Genomic DNA, 26,131 nt, shown 5'->3' with positions numbered 1-26,131 from the left:
ACAGACTGTATACAAAAATGGAAGACATGACAGCTCCCCAGATGTGAAGCCAAAGAGTCTTGATTGCCACCTGGTGGCTGGCTGCAGTATAGGTCATTAATCCCACCTCCTCCATGTAAACACTTGGTACACAAAAAATCAAAGTATATGTCAAATAAATCTTTCTTATCACACTGATGTATGTTCAAGTGTTTTCTGGAAAGTTTTGTTTTTCATCAGATTAATTAGTTTGATTAGTTATTAGTTATTTGATGCTATATAAACGAGGTGAAACATCACGATTGAAAGCTAAGACTGACTCATGATTGGTCGAACGTGTGTATCGACGGGACTTCGCTACCATGGCTCCATCCACCGCTACTGCGCATACTCTGACAAATCCAAATATGTTCGTATCCAGGATATTTTGGCTTAATTCCTGGGTAATGGGAGGAAGTGGAGACTTGTCGTCCATCTTTATATCTATCCATCCATCCATCCATCCATCATCTATACAGCTTGTCCTTTGTGGGTCCCTGGGGGCTGGACACTGAGCTGACATTGGGGCGAGAGGAGGGGTACACCCTGGACAGGTCCCCATCTTTATATCCAATCTATGATTCATCACAGTATTGTAATTTTGAAATTGAACTAGAAATAGATGAATGAATACAATAATCTATACTGGAGGTTGTTTGAGGTAATTACACTGACTGACTTATTTACGAACTAACTAACAGACTGACTGACTGATTACATTTGCAAAAAAAAGAACAGGTGTTTTCCCTCCTCAGTGGAGTGATCCATCTTCTGACACACAGACGATCTTTGTGTCGTACAAAGACAGTAAGGCACTGACTCAGCCTGAACACACTCACACCCGGACTGTGTGTGTGTGTGTGTGTGTGTGTGTGTCTGTCTGTGTATCAGTGTGGATCAGTGTGTGTGTGGACGGGGCTGGTGACACAGTGAACCATTCAACTAACTTTGATCCGGCTTCACTCATGCCTCGGCCGCCGGGAGCCTTCACGTGGTCGGACATGTCCGAGCGGCTGAGCGTGTAGCCGGAGACGCACCGGAACAGGAGGTGACAGCAAGTGACAGGCTGAGTCTCTGAGGCTGAGTCTCTGAGGCTGAGTCTCTGAGGCGGAATCTCTGAGGCTGACAGGTAAGAGACACTCACTGACACACAAAGAGGCAAAACACTGGGGGGGGCTTCAGTTGCTCCAGCTTCTGTCATTATCACCCAGTGGATTCTCAGAACCCGCAGGTGGGAGCTGTCACTGTCTATGTTGTGAAACACTGCAGTTACACAACCCCAGGTACTAATGGTGCGAGCTGCACACACCTGAGATGGACGGCGTGTAGCACTTGTGTGTGGCTGCAGGTGGCAAAACGCCTGAAGTGTCTCAGGGTTGATGCGTGGGGACATTCGCGGGAGAGATCCGGTGTGAATCCTCGGGGACATGATGGTGAGCTGCTGTGGTTTCAGGTGTTGTACTTGATGACTCCAGCAGGGGCGGTGCCAGGGGGGCACTGGCCCCAGCTGAAATGGGATTGGCCCCTGAAGTGCCCCTGTCTATTTTTTTTTAACAAACTAGCCAGTGGCGGCTCGTCAATATGTCGCCCCCCCCCCCCCCCCCAGCATCCTGAGAAAACAAGGCTATTTAAACATGTCAAACTTAATTTAATTAGATAGTAATAATAGTTTACTCCTACAACGCTCCTGGTTGACAGGTAAATGCCTGTGAGCATTCACTAGAAATAGTTTTCAAATTGTATTTGGTTAATTTCTGTCTAAATACATATAGTTCCTGGTGAAAATCAATTTTGTGGTATTCTGTCCAGTAGTTTTTCTGTTATCCTGCTAACTAACAGACAAACTGACATGCGCCTCCTCTACTAATCATTATCGTTATATAATTAATATCAATAGCAATATAAGAAAGGTCTAATATATATTGTTATGTTAATGCATAGTGTACGCACAGTGAGGAGGTATAACACATAATTGATCCACCACAGATTTGTAAAATGTTTTGTTGTTTATAGCAAATGTTTGTCATTCTCTGCTCATACAGAAGAGTTTAAAACTACAAACTTCACTCAGTCTTACAACTTAAAATAAATAATAATGTGACGTATCATATTACTGATTTCGACTGATGTGAACATTTTTATCTTGATATCATTTTTGGCCATATTGCCCAGCCCTTGAAGCACACATTACCAGTAAAGCCATAATGGAGACAGATGGGGAATAACTATGAATACATACACCACATGTGTGTCTTATAAGTAGTGAGGGATGATCCTCATCACGGGGACGCTTGTTTGTCTGGGGACTTTTTGCAACAAATTGAATTAGTTTAATAAGATCCGCAAGCAGCAGTGATGCTTTATATTTTAAACGTTTGCTCCTTCTTGTATAACAAAATCTCATCTAAGAAGTCAGATCTCCAAGAACAGAAAATATGTTTGACTAAATATGAATCTCTCTCTCTCTCTCTCTCTCTCTCTCTCTCTCTCTCTCTCTCTCTCTCTCTCTCTCACACTTTCATTATGCTTAAAGTTTCTTAATGGCAGCACTATTTATCATGCTCATAGTTTTATGTGTAGCATTATGTAAGCCATTTGCAGATAAATGACATTTTATTGGTGCAACTACCTGTAATGTTTCCAGTGTTGACTATAAAATCCAATTGACCCACTGTCTTCCAACAGTGTAAAGTCCAGGTGACTCTCGTACAGTAGACTGGGGATAAGTCAGGCAACACCACATGGGGTCAGGGTCTTTGTGATTGTTTGCTTGTTGATTTTAATGTTCATGTTAATATTAAGCATCATTTCTCATCTAACATACATCTCAAATGAGCCTGGAGCCGACAGTCAATAGACATTTAGGGTGTCATACCACAGGATCTCTGTTTCACAGCACACTTTGGGGTCTGGTGCTGTAACAGGCACTGGTGGTGTTCAAACGTGAAAGCAAAGGTGCTTTTGAGAGTTTGAAATTTAAAGATGTTGGTACCGCAGCTCTCATCTCGTTTCGTTTAACAGAGGAAAGACACAAAAAATTGTCATCACCTCAATATCTAGTCCATTAGTACAACATGACCCTGGAGAGACTCATTTTAACGTTTAAAACAGTGTTTGAAACATTTCCATACCTGTGTCGGAAGATTACTTGAGTTTTGGCACAGGCAGAAATTTGACTTTGCTTCGTAGAAAAACCTACTTGATTTCCATGGGACTGAATTTGAGAACAAAGTCTTATTATTAGAGACCAGTATGTAACTTTAGGGTCGATATCGGGGAAGAAACATTTCTGATACTGATATTAGCAGATATATAAATTAAAAAGAAATTTGGCAATGATTCTTAAGACGTTGTATTCAAACCCTAATGACAAATGAATCTAATCGAGCATCAACATATTTTTGAGGTGTCTTCTCTTTGCTCAGGTTATCTCATGTGTTTTTGGTTTCTATCTCAGTGTCGAGTCTAATGCAACAGGTGCTAAATCTGCCAATGGTCCAGGATGTGTGATCTTGGTCTTTAATATTATGGGTTGTGTGTTGTATTTCAGTCAGTAGTGAAGAGTATGAATGGTATTTCTTCTCACTTTTCATAGGCAGTAGCTGCTAAATGTTTCAGTAGGATCCCTCTGTGTTTGTAGAGGTAGTTCTCAAATTCTTGCTTCCACTGGTTAGTGTGTCCCGCTGTTCTATGGTGAAAGTGGAAATGCTCACATAAATGAACAGCTTGGCTCTGTGGGATCATTTCACTCTTGAGAAACACCGTATCCTGGTTGAGAAACTGCATCATCTCCCACCTTCCTGTAAAGTAAGACTCTGTTAGTGTGTCTATTGCTCATGAGGGTTTATATATCCTCTACTGTTAACGTTTGCTTGAGTAAAACATTGAACCTTTGACTGTAAATGACGATGTTTTGGTTCGGAAATTATTCTAACCATCGCCTTAATGCATAATGATAACCAAAATCTCTAACAGGTTTTTTATGGAACCGTAACCAAACAGCGGGGTAGTGATGGTGGGGTTCATGGGTCACTATTTTCAGCTGGTATTTACTGGCTAGATTTCTATACCAAAATATATTATTATAATATTATATTCCTGATTTTATTTGGGTGCAGACTATGACCAGATTCCATCCCCTTGATACTATTTGAGGAGCTTTAATTTACAGATTTGTCCTGGAATAAAACAGGGACAAAAATGACAGCTTACACAGTTGAGGTGCAGCTGGCCTCATGTGCCCATTATCTTTAAGATGACCCAGATCAGATGTTGGTAGATTTATTTGTTTGAGGCAGACATGAAGCAAAAATGTTTTGGAAAGAGAATAAAGTTGTTGAGCATCTTTTTGCCACAGACTCAACTGTAGAATATTTTGCTGATGTTATACCACAAAAGTGGAAATAAGGGAGTTGTAACTAATCTATACGATTATCACTTCTGGTGATTCTTCAGAGTGATGTATTGTATTAAAATGGTCTTTGAGGATGAAAGGAACCCGACATATGTTGGCATTAAAACACTTGTATGATGACAGGTGGACGCGTAAGATGTATTTAAGAGGAAACTGTTTGTCAACACTGGCCCGAGGCCCAGCGAGCAGTTAGCAGGACAGGAATATCGCTAAATATGGGAAGTACCAGTTCTCTAACAGGACGTTACAGCCTGTAGTAGTGTTGCACCAAATGAAACACTAAACACTGTGTGCAATATCCTCTTTCTCTCTGCTGCTGTATTGCTCATACATAATGTTTGTGTGTGAATGTGTGTGACACAGCAGGGAGAGAAGTGGATTTCCTGTGTCCTTTTGTTAGAGAAGATTGTGTTTCACTCCCCTCTCCTCTTCATATTGTCTTCTCCCCTGTAGAGAAAGTGTAGCTGTCCTCTGCTGTATCGCATGACCCACTGAGAGCAGCTTTCCTTTGTCCCCTGCTGAGTATAAAGTCGTCCTGACCTGTCAGTTCCTCCCTCATCTCCACAATAGCGTGATTATTGGATATCATTCAGTGTCCATATAAACCTCATTAAAACTAGATTAGTTTTGGTACTGAATCTATTCATTTTCATTCTATGGTTAAGCTATATCGTCACAAGTACCTAATATGTTTCTGTTATATTTTGCCTTATACACACTTTTCCTCTGTGAGTGGTCCCATGTTGATAGGGCAGCATGCATGAAAGGCTTTTCTGTGGACAGTGCATGTGGAACGCATATCTCACAACCATTCATCGTATGGACTTCCTACTTGGCACATCTATTTTAAACTGCTCTGGGAAGTGGGAAGTGCTGTGCTGCAATTTGGTAATTTCAGTAATAATAACAGGCGTCAGTGCTCTGTAACAGTCAGAGGTGGGCGGGGCCGTGTGCCTTCAGTCTGAGGGCTGAGTTGAACATGTCTTCTTCTGTGTCCTCGGATAAACGACAGCAGTGGTCGGCAACTGGGTCAAAATCACCGCCAGATCATTTTGAACATTTATTCCTGACACAGACACAGAGGGACCTCCATTATGGCAACAGCATTCGTAGAATCACTTCTGGTTGGCAGTTTGTCTTCAAAGTAAAAGCGCAATGTAGGTTTTGTTGCTGCAAAACCTAATGCTGAGCTGAATTACAGAGCTTTTATTTAGAAAGAAAAGGAAATTCAGCTTCATTTTATGAAAAACATGGACTGTAAAATCTTCACTGCAGATAAACCAAGTAGGACGTTTTCTAACTTCGCTCTGCCACCACTGTTTATAAAAAGCTCTGCACACAATGTCCAGCACACAAACAATAAAAAAAGTGGCATTATATTGTAGATCTGCTTGAGGAGGACTCACTAATGACAAGGAATCATTCTGAAGTAGCTCTAGAGCATCAACACAGAAGGAGAGAACAGCCCATTCAGAACAGGCAGGTTTACAATGGGCACTGCACCAGTTATAATAAAGAGACAGTCAACAGTGCTCTCTTGTTGTCAGTGTTGATCCGCTGGACTCACTTCAGCATGAGAGCTGATCTTGAAGGGTTTTACTCAAGTGGCCTCTGAGCTCCGCTGTGTGAGCAGCAGTTTATTTTTGGCCTTTCTTACACTCTCTAGGGACAGGGTGGTGTTTGTTTGTCTTTATGTGCCAGGGTGGGGTCTGCAGCCATGGACTGCCTTCCCCTCCCCGTCCTGCCCACTGGTGGACCGTTGCATAACAAAACTGTCAAATCCACCGGGGTCGTGTGATGTCACCCTCATGTTACAGACGGTTGTCAATAGAAAAAGATGTTGCTCACTGGTTTTAGCCTCTGAGTGGTGCAGGTCGATAAATGAATGACATGCCCGGGGATTTTTTGTCACACTTAAAAGCTGTCACTGTTTAGTGGGTGTATTTGTTTACCGCTCATCAGTTTGTGTATGATTACCGTGTTGCTGTCCAACGTGGTCATGTCACACTGTTCAGTTACATCCCCCAGACAAAGGAGTCGTTTGTGGAGCGTGTGCAGGGTGGAAGAATAGCTCGGCCTTTCTCCGTGTTGTGAACTTCTCATCTGACACTGTAGGCTCCAGTCAGCTACTTTACTAGGTGGTGGGTGGACTGTGTCCCTGTGTGTCTGTGTGAATCACATTGATTCATTCATACTGCCCTCTCCTGCACAGCTAGGGCGCCTCAGGCATTCTTACCCCAGCCCCCAGACCTGGTTTGGAAAAATGTCAAGTTAATTCACATCTAACATCCGGTGGCAGCTTCACGTGGGTTATAGATGCAGCAGGTTCCAGTGAGTCTGAGTTTCATGTTCTCTTCAACTATGTTTACTGTCAGATATTTATGAATTGATCAAAAATATCAAAATCATGACACCACGATTTTTAAACTTCTCAGTGTTGCAGTTGTTTTTATAAGAGGGGAGTTACTCATCTCTGTGGTGAACTTAGTTCAGGTGTTGCCAGCGCTCTGTCATGTGCTTGTGAGTGGGTGGAAGGCTGTTGCTGAGAGGGTGGTGGTGAAGCAGAACGTCGCCGCTCTAGATATTTAGTTTCATTTGCCTTGAAATAAGAAGGAAGCTGAACAAAGAGTTGTTGAGGTTAAACTGAACTTTATGTTTCTCATGAGAATTTTTTTTTCTGTGCGATATCTCAAAATGTGTGAATGTTGAACTATTTTAAAACTCAAAATGGGCCACTTAAAGTGAAACCCCCTCTAAGGTTTTGAGAACAAAGTCATAATGTTACAAGAAATAAAGTCATACATTTATGAGATTTAAGTCCTTATTTTAGGCCATGTGTCATTTTAGAGGGGGGTATCAGAAGATCCCTCTGTCGCTTGGGTTATAATGAGCAAGGTGGAGCATAAGTGGTACTTAAGTTTCACAAATCAGCACCATCAAGTTTCAGATCTTTGAAAAGATTGTGCAATAAACTGTCATTTCTGAAGAAAGAATCACATAGAAATGGAGGAGGAAATGTTAGGTTGTGGTCGACTATGAGCTTATCGTTCAAAGGGCTTTCTTCAAGATTATGAATTCAGTGGAACTCAAGCGAGCCTGGGTTCTCCTTGCTGCTTATTTCCAAAATGTTTTCTTTGTCTTCTTTATTCTCCTAATACTACACTTTTCTTTCTCATTAAATAATTTTATTCTGACTTTTCTCTCGTTAAAGTTTCACTTCATTCTCATAATATTACGACATTATTCTGGAAATCTCTACAATTTTATTAATTTAAATTGTGTTCAATACGGCCCTAATACTCCATTGTACATGTTAATGTAGTATAACCTACTTTATTTATTTTGTCTTTTCCAATTTTTTTTTTTTCAGGATTGTTTCGCAAACCCTTTAGTGTTTAATGGATGAAAGAAAATGATCTTGGATCTTCTTTAATTCTGGTAGCTAAATTTCAAATCTTAAATACGACATTTCTGTTTGTTTTGTTGTTTGTTTCAGGCTTCTCCTGCAGCACACACCTGGGTTTGTGTTGACCAATGGATGGAGATGAAATCATGTAAGTGTGTGCTGATCCTGCAGTGCCATGGACTCTGGGTCTCATCTGCTCGTGGTTGGCCTTCTGTCATCAACCTGAGAGCAGCATCTACAGTATCGGAGCAGAGGCTGGACTCAGACCAGGAGAGAGAAGCAGGTTTCTATGGCTCAAATATTACAAGATGATTATGTTAAATGTGTATTGTATATGTGTGTGTGTGTGTGTGTGTGTGTGTGTGTGTACATGCACATACATTCAGCGTTTCAGACAACCGCACTGTAACAGTGAGTTCACAGCAGCTGGGTGTGACTGTGTGTTGTGCGGGTTTTTGTCAAACTGCCCACTCTTTAAACACCCACATGAGCTTGGTTGTGTATCTGTCATACTGTCTGTTTGCTATGCTGCCATGGTGTGTGTGTGTGAGAGTGTGAGTGTGTGTGTGTGTGTGTGTGTGTGTGTGTGTGTGTGTGTGTGTGTGTGTGTGTGTGTGTGTGTGTGTGTGTGTGTGTGTGTGTGTGTGTGTGTGTGTGTGTGTGTGTGTGTGTGTGTGTTGGATTGGATTGGATTGTTCTATATCCCTGTGACGACGTTACCTGAATACACACAAACCATAGGGGCTTATGTCGTAGATAATGTGCTGCTCTTTGAGGCTTGAGAGTTGGATTTAGTGTTTTGGTAAAGGTTGGGTTTAAGCATTTATGTGTGTGTGTGTGTGTGTGTGTGTGTGTGTGTGTGTGTGTGTGTGTGTGTGTGTGTGTGTGTGTGTGTGTGTGTGTGTGTGTGTGTGTGTGTGTGTGTGTGTGTGTGTGTGTGTGTGTGTGTGTGTGTGTAAAGAGAGAGCTATGCAGACATGAGGTCATGCCAAACAGCGACTGTGCTTTCCTCAGAGCAGGAAGGGCCACAGACCAACTCAGTGTGTCTGAATGGGAACTATTCACCTTTTGAAGTGTGGAGGAGCAAACACCGGGGATGATGTCATGTTGATTTGACATGTGTGTGTGCAGGTCAGAAAGGCAGAGCGCCATGGAAAGGGATAAAACAACATTGTTTTTATAGTTGCACATACTTAAAAACAGAATATGGATGTTGACTAAAATGTTGGTTAAAAGCCTATATCAGGCTTGTGTGTGTGTGTGTATTCAAAAGGGATGTGTTATGATTTATTTATTTACTATTCCCACAACACATTCAACACATTTTTTTTACTAATGAGGTGGAGTAGGAGGAAGTGAGAGTCACACTGTAGGCTTCAACAGGAACCCCTGCAGACACAAACAGACCCACACACAGGATGCTGGCAAGCCAGACACTCCCTGACAGGTGTCTGCAGGCCACACTACAAAGAGAAATGATAATGGAGTGTGTGTCTGAGAGCTGAGAAAGCAAGAGGAACCGTCTGAGTGAGTGAGTACAGTATGTGTGCCTGTGAATGTAGGAAATGTGCGAGCACGCCTTTGTGTGCGTGGGCGCACTCACCGACAGTTTATATATGCTTTTGTTTTGTGAGACACCATCTAAATGAACAGGTGTTGCTACCAGGCAGGTTGTTTGTTTATCAGCGGCCGACCATCAGCGTTTAGCTCCGTAAACGGTTCTATAATTGGAGCAGGAGGAGTTTTAAAGATGCTTATCACACAGTGCTTTCACGATCAGGTCAGAATAGGCACAACTGAAAACAAAGGTCGGATTGAAACATTTAGTGTGAAGAAAAGTCTATTCACTCAAATATGTACTCGAGCAGTGTTTCCTCTTGATTTGTTTCTCAGGCCTGGTGGTGCTTACCAGTAAAAAGCCAGAATCCTGAAGTGCATAGAACAGAAAAACACGGGGCACTCAAACGTAAAAGCAGTGAGGAAATACCTTCATTCTCAATACAAACATCTACAGGCATATTTTTAAAACAAAGCTAGGGGGGTCCAGGGGCATGACAAAAAGACTGTCAAGCCCAAATTTGGTGCCTCTGGTATATTCTAATACCACTGTCTTTTACTTGTTTATACTTATTCAACTTGATTTGTGAATTATGTAAAAGTAAAATTATGAACAAGATTAAAAATGCTGACGACAGAGATTATGCAACATTTGATTGCATGCAGCATGAGAGAGCAAATGCACCATAGTGAATCACAGGCAACGAAACATACGAATACAACATTGAAGATTTGAGACGTAAATATTTTTGCAATAATGATTAAACAGCTTAGTTAAACATTTTGAACTAAACAAAGTATACTTCATGCTCCCAGCATGATTGAGTTACTTGTTCCACAGAGTTTAGATAAACAGTGATGTTTGGGGGGAGAAAGTTGGACAGAGAAAGTATGAGGATGGAGCAGAAGTGACTAAAAGGGAGTTGGGAAGCTCCCAGAATAGCAGCAGTGACCAGTGACTGTGCTTTTTGTGGAGAGTGTCTCTAAATGCTTGGAGGGCCTGGGAGGGGGGGGGGGGGGCTGGACTGACAGAGGAGAACGAGGAGGAAAGGGAGCCTCTGGGAGCGTGCGTGTGCGTGTGTGTGTGTGTGTGTGTGTGTGTGTGTGTGTGTGTGTGTGTGTGTGTGTGTGTGTGTGTGTGTGTGTGTGTGTGTGTGTGTGTGTGTGTGTGTGTGTGTGTGTGTGTGTGTGTGTGTGTGTGTTATTTTAACCCTGAACTTACATCCGGCTGTCACACTATACTCACCCCCATTGCTCCAGACTGCTTACGCCTCCATCAGACCAGTTGTCACACACCTCACTGTCTTCTTCTCTCCTGTCACCTTTAGCTGCTGTTTTTCTTTTTACTACTTTCTTGGGCTCTTTACCTGCAAACAAACACATGTCTTGCATTACCACCACCTCCTGCAGACTGTTCGCTCCCGGGTGTATGAGGGCTGGTTTGTTAACGCATTAGGTTTCCAGATTCAGTGACCCTGTAATAGATCACCTTGTCCCACTGGTAACTCACGAGCACAGACTGGAGCTCCCAATGCGTTTGTTATGCAGAGTAGTGACCACTATATACCTGTGATTAGCCTTGTAAACAGAAGCTAGTCCAGACTTTGTGTATCATCGTGTGCTGCCAATACTTCTACTGTATACTGTCAATCGTGGATCAAGGATTTTTCTAAATGGGTTGGGATTAACAAAGAGCGGTTAGTTTACTGTCAACTCCATAGCTTTGAGCAAAGCCACACACCCTTGAATATCCACATGAATATGGAAAATATTGTGATATTGAAAATATGAATATTAAAAAATGTTCCCTGTTCAAGCACGTTGTGTACTTAAAAGCTGAGAAAAATGAACTCTTAACAAATATTTGTTTTACACTGACACTCTGACAGGGTTAGATCAACTGGAAGTTGATCTATGCTGTCCTGTTCCCTTGAGCTACTTTTACTCTCAGTTAAATTGAATTGAATTTTCTTTAGGACGCTAAACTCATGCTTCTTGCCCCAGTCAGTGTTGTTATTATAGCCAATTATTATATAATTATTATAATAAACTAAAATATGAAAGTAACAATAGACCAGAATTTCTTTGTAGCGATGCAGATGAGCCTCACTGACAGATGTGTCATGGTTGCACTGCTTTCCTGTGTGCATTTCTCTCTTGCTCTCACTCTCGCTCTCACTCTCGCTCACACACACACACACACACACACACACACACACACACACACACACACACAGAGGGCCACAGGGTACAATGTGTCGTTTTCCCTCTTATCTCAGTCACTCACTCCTGGGTAGAGGGGACCGGAAGAGCAGCTTACATATTGACCAGACACTTGACACTTGCAGAGTGATGATATAATTCAGTGTATCTTGCAGAGGCCACGCTACCACACACACATATACACACATACTCGCACGCCCCCACACATACTGTGTCCTTGTTTTTACATGCAGAGACAAAACCTCAGTCAAAGTTTGTCTTTTTCAAGCAGATGAAGTGAACAGACTAAGGAGCCTGAACTTCTGAACAAGTCTTTATCTATTTTAAGGAATTAAATCTTTTTAAGTCTTGATTTTTTACAATGGCAAGTTGATTTTGTTTTAATGCTCCAATTTGATGAGAATATGTAATTAGTAATTGTATCAGAATTTGACTTGTACAATATTTGTATTATGATGCTGGATGTGATATTTCTATGTTTATACGTCTGTTTTGCAAAGCGAGTGTGTAGGTACAAATCATTAAGCCGGCGCAAAACAATGCACTCATGCTTGACATTATCAGTCCTAGGGAGTCACGTTTGCTTTTTCCAATAATAGAAGAGATTATGTGCCTGGAAACAACAGACAGGGAATTATTAACATCTCACCTGGCATCACTTTGAGCTGTGGCCTTCAGTCATGTTGTGCCATACTGTTTAGTTTCAATGGTTTCTACTCCATCAACCCCGGCTGCTGATCTCAAACACACATTGTTGTGTGGAGCTTGCTTCAGACGTTTGTTTATCTTGTGGCCTGTTGTTTGACAGATTGTTTCCTCACTATGACGACAGGACAAATCCTTGAATTTGTTGAGTTTAAAAATGTGTTTTTGCTGCTCTTGTTGCTGTTAAAGATGCAAAGTTAAGTTTTGAATCCATGATTAATAATCCTGTCTGGTCTCTTTGCACCTGCCTCACAAACATGGACATTTTTAAGTTACTTTTACTTCTCATTACTTCAGGCTGCCCTCATGTGGTCAGATGGAGTAATGATCAAGGCAGTCTGTCAATAATCAAGTACAAATTCATTTAAGAACTGTGGCTGTGAACCTATGAGCTTTTTTAGTGAAATGCAATTGTCCCCCTTGTGTGCTACAGATGGGAAATAGTTAAGAGTTTGCAAGGTGTTTGACAGGTTTGTCTGTTGTGATGCTGTTTGAAGCAAATGATTGAATAAATCATCCGTATTTATGTAGAGCTTTTCTAGTCTGGATGACCACCCACAGCTCTTTACAGTGCTCATACAGTGCAGCACTCTGTCTATCTCTCACACAGCAAAGTTGGCACAGTCGTCCGGCGCAATTTGAGCTTCAGTATCTTGCCCAAGGACACTTTGGCACACAGAATGGGTTCGAACTGCCAACCTTCTAGTTAATGGACGACCCGCTCTGCCTCCTCCTGAGCCACAGCCAGGTTGACAACATGGTTAGAATAGTTATCCACTTATTGGTAAGATCATTTTATTGTTTGCTAATTAATTAATCAATTAAACAAATGGAAAAATGTATCAATTAATGTTTGGTGTCAGAATTCTATTAAGTGATCACAGAAACTTTTCATTTTATCACCACATAATTCCACTGAAACATTAATATGGCATTATTATTAACATGGCTATAGATAGCAATGCAGTTTAAATGGAAGGTAACACACACTGATTCCAGTACAGGGTTGGCATGTGAGCTGAGGGTGAGAATGAGTTAGTATGTGCAGTGTCAGTTCAATGTCAACGCACGCACGCACGCACGCACGCACACACACACACACACACACACACACACACACACACACACACACACACACACACACACACACACACACACACACACACACACACACACACACACAGATAGATGAAAAGCCTCCTGCCCCCTAATCCTGTTCTGGTCTGGCCTGGTTTGGCCCACACAGGCTTTAGATCACCCTCTTAAATCTCACCTGTTTATCCTGCAGGGACGAGGGAAAGCCATCACTCACTCGCGTGCCCCTGCAGCTCTTCCTAGAAAGACGGCATGAGAGCGGAGGATTATATGGCATGGAGGTATATCTATCGCTCGTTCTCTGTCACATACTCTCAGAAGAACACACTTTGATTCTTTTATTTCTCACACACCTTTGTCCACAGTGCAATTATTGAACATGCCTGTCCCCCTCTGATTGAGGAGAAGTGGAAATCTTTCTAGGGCAGGGGTGATGAGAGTGGATTTGCCGAGGACAATATTCCTCCTGACGACTGTGAATGAAATATCGCGTGTTCAACAGTGAATGGAAATCAGTGGGAGGTTTGACTCTTTGCCAAACTCTGAGTGATCCCAACCGAGCATGCTGGACTGAGGGCCACATTCAACAACACCCTTTTCATTTAGTTTACAGTTTTAACTTCAAGCTGCTAATTGTGTTGTTAATGAAAATGTGACCACTGGACACTATAGTCAGAATGACGTACATGCTGTATATCAGGCTGTATCCCTCACACACTGCATATTACATGTGCTCCTCAGAAGGTCCCATTTCCTGAGATGTGTAGGTGACTCCAATGTGCTCATGTGCTTTGATGTCGGACTTTGGGAAAAAAAACATGGCGGCTGTAAACTAAATGTGTCGTTTTAATTTGTTTACAGTGTTTCAACACCATGACACATCTTTCGGATATTTTCATGATAACAAAGAGCAAAGATAAAGGATCAGGTGTGACGCACAGGCATCCAAATCCTTTATTTACCTTAAAAACATACTGGCTAAATAGTGGTGTGAGGTAGTTGTTAGAGACGGTCGAACAGTTGGCAAATGACAAAAGGGCAACATTCGACAACTATACATTAAAAGCTACTATTTAAGAGCTGACTGTAAAATTACGGTTTTAGGTGCTGATGTCAGCAATTCGTCCACCAAAGTTTCCGCAGACAATTGGGCTGTTGATCCGACTTGAGGGAGAGTTTGTGTCAATTTTCTTATAGCTGGGAATTCTGATAATTCCCACACCACGTGAAGGCAAGTTCACATGTAGCAGGGTCACTTTTCTTTATGCAGTTAATTCCACTTGAATACAAAGATAAATGGACAATGTAATTAATGTAAAAAGCACCGATCTTTATGTGCGCAGTTAAAATCTGGTTTTATACAGTTCTTATAAGGATTGCATGCTTTGTTTTTCTTACTTCGCCCATACCCCACCCTTCCACCACCTTTTAAAAAAAAATAAAAAAATAGTTGTAGTATTTTTTAGTAATCCTGCTAACAGAGAAACAGATATAAGCAGAGGAGAAGGAGCTACTGTACCATTTCTCCACGGTCCACACCCTGACCACAGCTACATCAGCTTCCTCACTGGCCGGTGACGTATATATGTCAACATTTTCTTAGGAGCACTGACTCAGTCATTGGTCAATGTGAACGTCTCTTTTCATATCGTGGAGTGGTGAATCATCTGGGAGCATGTGTGGTGTTTTTCAGCCTCAGGTGAAGTCATCGCCTAAGTCAACAAGATTTGCTCTCTGACCAGAAACTGTGAGTAGGTGTTGCTGCCGTGGCCTTTAAGAAGAAATATTTCCTTCATGTTGGTGGTTTTTTAGTGTGACATGCCCAAAGCAAAAATACATTTTAACTATAGCAACATATAAAAAATATCTGTTGTAATTAGAATTGTATCTTTGTTAAAACAAAACTATTTTGTGTTCAAAGTGTGTGCACATGGTGGATTGGTACTTGATTTGTTACCAGAGGGTTATGAGTTCTGGGAGAGGAGAGGGTGATGAGGTTGTGAAGTAAACTGTCTCTGCAGCTTGATGTGGTTTTAAAAGACGTCCAGTTGTTTAAGAATTCATCAGTTTTTGAAAACCTATGATCACATGGATGTGAATAAACTCCACACAGAGGATCTGCACTTATTGCACACATACATGTTATTGTTACAGTTATAGGACGGAAGCACGTGACGACAGTAATGAGAAAACAACCACGATGAGCCTGATGACTACAGATGTATAAGAGAAAATCCCTCATTACAAACTGGGAGAATAGAGGCTGAACGATTTAGATCTCCAAAGATTGATGATGCATTATGTGTAGAATTCAGTGTGTTTGTAGCTTCATCCACATTAAGTGAGCATCATTTTCACTTTCAATTAGTCCGTTAGTTGATGAACTATAGACATTTTGACATCGGTTTAAAAGCAACTTAAATAATTTATCTTTTATGGAAACAGTTTTTGATTCGTCTCTTGTAGGTTCCCTATACTGTGCTGAATTTCAGTTTTGAATAGCTGGATGAATATATACAGTGCATCTTTTATACACGTGTACAGTATATTAGATATGTGTGAAATGATATAAATTATTTGGAAACCAAGATGTTCTGTATTTTGTATTCTTATAATTGAATCTTTACTTCCTGTGATTGCGTCATTGAAATATTTAATTTGTGTATTTGTTGTTGTTGGTTTTATTTGTTTGGGGGGGTTAATTGCAGAATGTAAATTGACTGTAGGTGTGTGTGTTGGCCCTGGCAACCTTTCCAGGCTGTATCCTACCTCTCATCCATTGTCAGCTGGGATTGGCTCCAGCTCCCCCTTGACCCTTAAAATGATAAGCAGTATAGATAATGACAGGATGGAAAATATTTATTCATTTTAGTCTATTTTAATCGATCATAATCTATAAAATGAAAAGAACTTTTCAAAGCATGGGTATTATTATATTGTTAGATATCAGTCTGCAGTTATTAATTTGGCCTCCAGCAATCTGAGCATGTTGCTTTTAGCTTTCGATCTGCTGGTTAATACAGATATCACATATAGCATAACAGCAATATGATAAAGTTCCAAAGAAAACGTAATAATTTCCACAGAGCCATCATAGATACAGTACACCATAACCTCTTCTGCTGCACTGTCTAGTTACTACCCTGATTATATTTCCACCCGATGAACCCCACATCAGTCGCAGACATCAGGGATTTCATCCAGCTCCTGTTCGAAAGCTTAGTGCTGCCCCCAGAGTCGACCCACCAACAGTCGTAAAGAGACGGCACAGACCCAGGAGTCGGTGCGTTCAGTCTTCAAGGACTCTGATCGGTCTCTTAGAGGGAGGGTCAGAACAGCCTGTGGTGTTTGGGCTGGGAACATAGAGCCGTTTACACCCACAGCCTGTCTGCTCTGCTTCTTTATGCTCTCCATCATGGGGAAGAAGAAGGCGTTTACATGTTTTAACAGACTCGACTTTACCTTCCCCCTGACATAAGATGGCTGACAAAGCCCCTGGGGTCAAAGGTCACAGTCCAGTATTTAGATATTAAAGAGCTTTTTCCAGGTTTCTGGAAGAGAATTTGTGAAACGCTTTCCGAATCATCAGCATCTGTGGAAAGTTCCTCTTTTAGGAGATTTGAACAAGAATACAATAAAAAAAGTGCTTCATAAAAACAGCAAATTTAGAGTCTAATGAAATACAATTTAGTGACAGCACAGCATTAAAAGATTTTACGTCATTTGAAATAATAATATAATATAATTGTATTTAATGTTGTTTGACTGTTGTAAATAGATTTTTTTTGCACATTCCTTTTGACGCCCATATGTAGTAAATACTGAGAACACATTCAGGGTTACCAATAATTATCCAACATGATGATGAATATCAAAATGATGAACACATCAGCACATAAATCAATATTTCTGGCAAAAACTCAAACACTATCTTTAGTGTTTGCGTTTATTCTGATGTTCCCTGATTAATTTGTATGAATAAATAAACACAGTCAGAGGTGTGATGCGTGTGCACTGTGCACACTGTACAACATGGAGGGTAAATGTGAGAACCTGGGTACAAACAGACTTCCCATCAGGTGAGACATAAGGTACAAACACTAATGTATGCAAGAGTTAGTTTGTTATGTCTGTTTACAACATGTTGTAATCTCACTACGTCAGCAACATGTCCACTGTATTGTCCACATATTTAACAATTGGAACAAAAGGCACTAATCTTCTTTTGACATTTTGTAAAGTTCAAATGACTATAGAAATAATTATCACATGGTCAGTTTTATGTTCTGTGTTACTAACCTGAACTGCCATGCCGTCTGTAAGGGAGCGTGTGAACTTGATCAGGGGATGAGCAGCACTGACCCCACATGACACCACAGCTCAGCCCTGCTTCCATTCATCACTGCTTCAATTGGCCAACACATCACATTATGTCCCCCCCTATTAATGTTATGTTAAGTGTCCAAAGCAGCTCTGTGTCACGTCTCATCTCAATGGAACTCGCTCACAGAGGCATCTTATTACAGGACAATGTTGTTTCATCTGTTGTTTTTTTTAATATGCCAGCGTGGGGAGTATGAACGGGATGCTCAGCTGCAGTGTCTCTGTATGTGTATCAAACACAGTCATGTGTAATATGTGGGATGACAGTACTCATTGGCAGAGTGGATGTTACTGAGCATGTTATACTGACAGTTCAGTGTGATGAGTCCTTGTTTCATTCATTATATCATTTACAAAGAGATGGAAACAATGGGCATCCACAAATAGCTCAGGGAGGGAGACACTGCTGAGATAGAGAGAGATGATGATAGTGATATTGACTGGCTGTCAATTGAGTTCCTCTGACAGTGTATAAGGTGACGTAAATGGAGGGATACATTGATAAACTGTAGACAGGTTGGTGTAAGAGGCATTGATGAATCTGGCTAAAGCTGGGCATACACTGTGCGACTTTACAAATGCTGTTGTTAAATTCCACCTCACACTGTACGAGCCAAAACTCATGATTTATGTGTTCCCACTGTACGGTCAGATTGTCTGACACAACCAGACTGCTCACACCCTGTGCTGCCTTGGCTCCTCCAGCTGCCAACCTGTGTTTTTTTGAAAGAAGTTGAAGTTTGTTTGCTTACAATACTAAGAAGGGAGAAACATGCTGCGCTGATCCTTGTTTCTTTCTGTGTACTGAGACGTCCAAAAAAAGAGCCGTCAGCATATGGATGTAGGCTTGGAAGATATTGGAGTTATTTTGGAGAAAGGAAGCAAATATGTTCGAGGCTTTTATATTGTGAACTGATCACTATAGCGACACCACACTGTATAAACCCCTTTCTCTCCTTTTTTTTTCTTGCTCCGCAATTGCTTCCTGCCATAAACCACATTTCCTACTTCTGCGTTTTGCCATTTCACGCAGACACAATGAGGGAAAAGCTGCTGATTTAGGGAATTGACTCATGACACTGCTTCAACTGTGCGAGAGCCTGATGAAGGCCGACCCAAATTTCTGACATGCCAGAAATTCATTGGACTGTCCAATGAGCGGTTGGGAGCATCTGATTGCTCCACTTACACTCTGTACACCGCAGAAAACTGAAAAATCAGTCTGACTCTAAAATGAGTTGTGCGACAAAATAGGAGGAGCAGCACAATGCCAAACCCCAGAGACAAAAAAAACCCAAACTATACATCCAAAGACATGCAGAGAAAAAAGCAGAAGAAGGGCCCATGCATGTGAGTCTCTGTGTGGTTATGTATTGTGTCGGGACACATACAGTTTGTTTCATTTTTTTAGGACTATTTGTTTGTCACGTGGGAGCGAGATGTGTGTGCATGTTTGCATTTTTTAGGATGCGATATTGCGTGCGGGTCACATGTGTGAGAGCCCGGCCTCCAGACGAGCAGAGTCAACAACAGGGCAGAGGAGAGGAGAGGCGGAGGAATGAGAGCAAAAAAAAAAGCAAAGGTTGCTCAGCGGGCAGCGAATAACTGGCCTGAGGACATTGACAAGACTAGAGTGGACTCAGAGAGAGAGAGAGAGAGAGGGAGAGAAGAGGGGTGGTGGAGGACAGAGGATAATCACAAGAAAGAGAGGAAAGGAAGTTTTAAGGATAGAAAAGAGGGAGGAATAAGGAGTGAGTGACATGGATGGAGAAGAGGTGCATTAGCCAACGTGTACTTAAACCGATATTTTCTACTGCTGTCATTTAAATATAACAAAGCCCTGGTCAATGGCATCAGTGCTTTGAATGCAATGGTGCTGTAGTCACACAACAGCTTGGGAAAGACCCAGAGACACACACACACACACTAACACACACGCACACGCACACTTACACACACACATTATTCTTTTATTCTATTTCCCCTCCATCCAGATGTCCTCCCAGCAAGGATCCAGATGGCCTGGATACCCTCCCTATAGTGGAGAGGTACTTTTGACACACACACACACACACACACACACACACACACACACACACACACACACACACACACACACACACACACACACACACACACACACACACACAAAGCAGCATGGCAGTGTTTTTCTCCCTCTCAGAGGGAAGATTAACTCTCCTCATTAGGGCTCCCCTGCCTCTGGCCCTCGTCTCTCCTCCCCCTTCCTCCCCTGTCGGCCTGCATCGCCGTCATTGGCTGCTTCTATCAGGACCACTGCTGACTGGAGCGCCGTCACTACAGGACACAGGAGAGCAGGGAGGAGGTGGGATTGGTTGATGTTGCCACGGTAATAGAGGAGGCGATCATTCACCAAATCATTGAGCAGGGGCTGAAATGGAAAAAATAAAATGAGTGGAGGGCTACGGAAAGCGGGTTAGAGGGTGAAGGACTGAAAAGAGGAGAGGAGGGGGGAAAAACAATAACAACAACAGCGAGGGATTAGGCATCGACTGAGCAACCAGGAAGTCCATTTAGGACAAAGCAGCGTTAAAAATCCTCTCAGACTTTAGACGTGATCGTCATAGCTGCGCTGCCTGTTGGATTGGACAGCTGCTCAAGATCTGTGGGAGAAAAATGGAAGCACACAAAGGAAGGATGAAAAAACACAGGTGAAAATATTAAAAGCAGCTCCTGGACAATCTCTCCTCTTTGCTGCTGTGATATTTCACTCCTGGCAAGGAGTGAGAGGAGTGAGCCGGTTGGAGTGATGCCTGGGGCACCGAAATAGAAACGGGGGAGAGAGAGAGGGGCATCGCCAGATATGAGGAGCATGCGTCAGCACTAAGGCGAGAGAGAGACAACAGAGATGAGCGAGGTGGAGAGCGAGGTGTAGAGCAAGAGAGCGATTGAGGGTAGAGGTCATTATCGTGGCATCAGACGGGGCGACTGAAATAGAGCCTGACAGATTTGTCACCCTCAAGCGCCACACCTCGGCTGCATCATCCCAGCGCTCCATCCTGACTGCAGCAGCACCGAGGACCCACGAGGGATTTCCTCGCCTTCTGGGACAATAACGATCAATAAATTATTTTTGCAAAATGATCCGTTTTGCACCGTTTGAAGCTTTCTCTGAAGATTGAAACCACTGACACGAAACTGTACTTCTCTTTCAAAAAGCGGATCGTATTTAATTTTTTTAACAGAGGAGGAAGAATCCTGCACACATCAATGCTGAGATAAGGATTATGTTCCCGCTGCATGAAGAATCGTTGTCTGCAGGAAGTCATATGTAAAATCTGATCACCTGGTCAGTCGGTGAACACAGCCCTGTACTCACTGTGTGAAAATGAGGAATTCATTGTCCGGCCATTTTCTTCATATGCTGACTCAACCTAAATGAGGAAGACAATGAAGGTGGGAGTATTGGGAGGAGTCCAGCATCTGAAATAACGTAACCCTGAACTGTGAATAACATGCGGATCCCTGTACTTGTCTTCCTAATGACAGTGTGGACCTCGAGGCAGGCTGACTGAACGACTGGCTGAGTAAGTGCGTGGGCTGCCCGCTGATAGGAGCTGTGGCTATCTGAGCACTTTAAGGACACGTAGCCCCGGGGAAATACCGGGCGGGTGGTGGAGCCCCATGATGGGGGAGACGGCGGAATACCAGAGGCTGCAGGACACCTCAGAGCCCGACTACCAACGCGCGCCCAGCGATGATGAAGAGGTAGACTCCTGCAGTTCCCTTGATTACGCTGTAGTAGTCCTGTCACACTGCATTAGACAAACATGGCTGACAGATAAAGAGCAAGCAGACATTTCAGCAGGTGTTAGGAATTCTATTGTGGCCGTCTCCCTGCGATGTGTATCTCTCCCATAAGTTGATCTTTAATAAGGATAATAATCAGTGTTTTTTTTCTTTTTTTAAATATGCATATTTGTTGTGCGTGCAGATGTGAATTTGGATGTGCAGCATTTGTGTGTGTTCCTTTCATTACCCGCAAAGAAAGAAACATTAGGTTATTTTTCACAGGTAGCCGTTTTCTGGTGACGTCCCTTTTACTCATGTGACCAAGAAGCATGCAGGGAGGAACTGTATTATTTTCAGGAATATTTATCTATAAAAATTGGGCTGAAATAAGTATTTTATGTTTCATTTAAATAACGAGAGTAATATCGGCTAAATTTCATTTCGCTGCTTCATGATTTCATTGTGGGAAGCACTGTCATCTCACAGCAAGAGGGTTCCTGGTTCGAATGCTGGTTCGGCTGGGGTCTTTTCTTTGCATGTTCTCCCCGTGTGTCCTTTTCTCTGGGTACTCCAGCTTCCTCCCACAGTCCAAAGACATGCAGATTCAGGGATAAATGAATTGGTGACACTAAATTGTCCATCGGTCTGAATGTGAGAGTGAGCGGTTGTCTCTATATGTTGGCCCTGTGATATGATGCCAACCTGTCCAGGGTGTACCCCCCCTCTCGCTCAATGTCATCTGGGATAAGAAACATATATATAATGGAAGGATGGAGGTTCAGCGTCCTGGTGGCTTACTGTCCCACAGCCATGGCTTATTTGGACACATGAAACTCGTAGAGCTATAATGCACTGCAAGTCAGATGCCTCTGTAAAAAAAGACCTCCTGGTTTGTTTGAATGTAATTCTATTCATAAATCACTCATTCATCTGTCACACAGGACTAGAACTTTACACTTGTATGTCAACACCACCCCGAATCCAGTGACACCATACACAGCCCTTCTCACCCACACACAGGGCAGGCCCCAGTGTGTGTTGTGTTATTAAATACAAAATGATGAGGTCGCTGATGAAGTGCTGCAGAATAGAAACAGTGACAGGCAACGTATGACATTTCATTCCCTCCCACCCCTGACAGGCCGAGGCCTTATGTGGCCAGCGCTGCCATTGTTACGAGGATGTTTTTGCCTTTTTAACTCTTTATTTAGTTGCATAGTGACAGAATGATATACTAATGGTTCCAGGCTACATTAAAAAACAAAAACTACCATAGCATTAGGGTGTGTCTTATGCACTTTTTCCTTAAGTTTGTCATTATTCTATATAGAATGTGTGTTTGATTGTTGATGAGGATTTTACAGTGTAACATGTCCCACGCACTAGCAATGTTTGTGTATGAGTATGTTCAGTCACAATCTGTAGACGTTTTAAAAATCTAGAAAAATAATATATCAAGTGTTTCTTAAATTTGCAATAATTATATATGATTTTTATAATTTTGGTGGGAAAATGTGTTTGACGCAGCCGGTCCTCCTCCCACCCAGTGTGCACTGCCACAGCCTCCAGTCCTGCGTGGCTGGGCAGGGGTTAATCCCGTATTGAAAATCTGATGGCCTGGATGAATGTGTTGATCTGTGCAACAGTTATAATGTCCTGAATGTGGACTGTGTGCTGTTTAGGGACTGTGTGCTAGTTCAGTGGAGTTAAGCCGATGGATGCTGCAGCTGTCCTGGTTACTGAATCAGATCAGCCTCTTTCTACAGCTGCAGCCTTGTGCTGAACACAGCAGTTTTCTCATCCGCACACACACGACCCACACACTGCATACGTCCACTTCATCTCCTTAGAGACTCAGGAAATAAAATAGAGAGAAGTCCGTTTTATTCTGGTGACAAACTAAAATACCTTATGAAAGCAAACGTACCTTTGCTCTGTTTTCCCCCTGTCGAGCATGAGGGGATTAGTGAGCGAGCCTTGCCCCTGTTGTTAAACCCCTTTCTGAAAATTGGTTTAGTCCAGAAGTATTATTAAGCATCTGCTATATATATTTTTTCAAACGGAAGATATGGTGAGAATAATTACTCCCCATTATCTTATTGGAGCACATGTTGTCCTAGATTTTTGGTCCACATACTGTCGACTGTGTGCGGGAGGTCAATCGTGACATTTGACCGACATTTTCCACCAACACCCTCCTTTCCCCTCTTTAACCAGCTTTAGGGGATCAGAGGCGGGTTGGCTTAGGTTGGCTGGGTGTCCTGGGTGCAGACGACACTGGCAAGTGTTGGTGGGGGTTGTTCCGGGTCCCTGGCATTATGCATATTAAGTCAAGCCACCAAAACAACCTGTGTTGACAAAAGGCGACACACATGCTCAGCTCTGGCCCGGAGGCGGCCTGTTTGTATCCAGGGCCCCTTTCATTCCTACAGTCAGCTCTCCTCCACCCTCACATAACCCCCCCTCCTTACTCTGTGAGTGATGTGGTGCCGTGGACGGTGGAGGGATTTAGGGAAAACATGAACACCAGACTCTGGCAGAGGGTTATTATCTGTGAGATCACAAATGACGCAGCTCTGTCTGTCTGTGCATGCAGGCCTCAGAGGCAGCGTGTGTGCGGGTGTGTATAGATGTTTTGCTTGCAGAGTTGTAATCGGGATTAATCACACTTCTATTACTTCACTCTGCTTTTCCAGTTTTTGGCATCCAACACCAAACCACAGATGAATGTTTTGCCACCGAAAGGTTGCAACTTATTTTAGAAATGCTCTGGCAGTGCGTCTACCCGTATCCACTAAGCTATCTTAATTCCCAACATCGTACGTCAATGTGAATCCAGCTGAAGTGAGTGCATGCCTCTGCGTGCCTGCGTCTGTGTACAGTGAGCATCGTGTTACAGAATCCCGCTTCATGTATGTGAGTGTGTTACAGCACTCAGACATAATGTAGACCTCACACAGAGCTTTGTTCTTCATAATCTCATTAGCAGGCAAGCTACTAATATGATGTCAATTCATGATAATACAGCTAGTGAGTCACAACAGTGTGTGTCTGTGTGTGTGCGTGTGTAAGGCCAGATATAAACAGCTAGACAGGCGTGCAGTAGCGTGCGAGGGTCCTTTAAAAATCTGGCACAAGAGCCACAGTGAAATACAAGAGTTCTATTTACCCTGATTTAAATGTCCATGAGAAACGACCCACTTAAAATTAAATAAGAACATATTCAACAGTTAACAGGGCAAAGTGTTGGAGCCCTGCAAGAACATTTACATGTTACATCAGTCTCCTGCTTTGAGTCTCATTCTGATCATATATGGTATTTACTCATCAAATATGTTTTTTATGTCACAGTGGTTCATAAGGTGAATGTGGTTGTGGTAACGGTTGAATGGTAAAAAAAAATCATTGTCTAAATAGACTGTTGCTGTTGAGAGGGGGAGATTGTAAGCCATTATTTCTGTAGCTGCAATTTACAGATGTCCCCTAAATGCCTCACACTCTGGCTGTCAATATAGGCGTCTGCACACAGAGACGCTTCTAGTCTCCACTCAGTTAGTGCCTGAATATGCAGCTCAGACAGGTAGGTAGCTGTACATTGTTTGATTTGAAAACAGTATAATAAGGGGCTTGAATTCTAAATAGAAACTAAGTGAAAGGTTTGCCATCATATGTCCTGGTTTTGCTGATCACAGTAATTACAATACTTGTCGCGTTGAAGAGGCAGACATCAATTAGGAACCTGTATCAGAAGTGATACATGTCACAGTTTCCTTATGCAGGTGTCTCAGATATTCCAGGATGTGTATGTGCATGTGCACTCAGTCTATCATCTCAGTGTGCTTAAGAAAGAGGACAAAGGGGAAACATTCGTACCGGTTAGGCCAGACCATATTATTCGAAAGGGAAGTGATGACATTAACATCAGCTGAAGCTAGTTCCCCAGTTGTTCCCAGTTAATGATATTTAAAATCAAGGTTCATATTGAACAGCGCACTGGTTTGAGGAAGCACAACTCAGCCTATACACACTGAAGGGGCATGTGATGGACTTTTACAATGAGTGTGTGAGTTTAAACGCAGACTTGTGAAAAGTAGAGGTTGAGCTTTGCAGTCATTGCTAATAACTAATTGATTCGTTTTCAAATCTATTAGAGTAGAAGCAACATCAGTGAGTTAGATCACTCACCAGTCCCCACAATAACATTTGGTGCCACCTCATGGTGTCTTGGTGGAGCTGCAGGCTGGCTTACTGACCATTAATCGTATTTGTCTAATCTCCTTAGTCGGGAGGCAGCTGACTGTGACACATTCCTTCCATTGATTTGACACAGATATCTGATAGTACAGTAACCAAAGCACTGTTTCATCCAGTGTGTGTCATTCTCCACTAAACACAGTTCAGCTTCTACTGTCACCACCAGGTTTCCTCCTTTTCCTGAGCACCATCATTATGTGAGGAGTGATGTTCAAGTGGTCATAACTGTACGCACACACACACACACACACACACACACACACACACACACACACACACACACACACACACTAATGACTCGGTCA

The 26,131-nt window shown here is 42.4% G+C and overlaps 1 protein-coding gene across 7 annotated transcripts in view; it reads left to right on the top strand.

Moving 5' to 3' along the window:
- The first annotated feature begins 873 nt into the window (after positions 1 to 873).
- Positions 874 to 26,131, top strand: part of tnk2b (tyrosine kinase, non-receptor, 2b) — a 54,574-nt gene continuing 29,316 nt past the window's right edge. For 2 of the 7 annotated variants that reach the window (XM_034613561.1, XM_034613559.1), the window contains exons 1-3: positions 875 to 1,147; positions 7,929 to 8,121; positions 21,330 to 21,548. In XM_034613561.1, the coding sequence (XP_034469452.1) occupies positions 21,465 to 21,548 (84 nt within the window). In that variant the 5' untranslated portion in view covers positions 875 to 1,147; positions 7,929 to 8,121; positions 21,330 to 21,464. Of the gene's footprint in view, positions 1,148 to 7,928; positions 8,122 to 20,259; positions 21,237 to 21,329; positions 21,549 to 26,131 lie in introns of those variants that run through there. The other 5 variants (XM_034613567.1, XM_034613565.1, XM_034613563.1 and 2 more) reach the window with 4 other exon arrangements.

The sequence above is a fragment of the Hippoglossus hippoglossus genome, chromosome 17, assembly GCF_009819705.1.
Source record: "Hippoglossus hippoglossus isolate fHipHip1 chromosome 17, fHipHip1.pri, whole genome shotgun sequence".
Taxonomy (NCBI): domain Eukaryota; kingdom Metazoa; phylum Chordata; class Actinopteri; order Pleuronectiformes; family Pleuronectidae; genus Hippoglossus; species Hippoglossus hippoglossus.
Note: the sequence above shows the minus strand (reverse complement) of the source record. Positions and strands in the feature narration are given on the sequence as shown.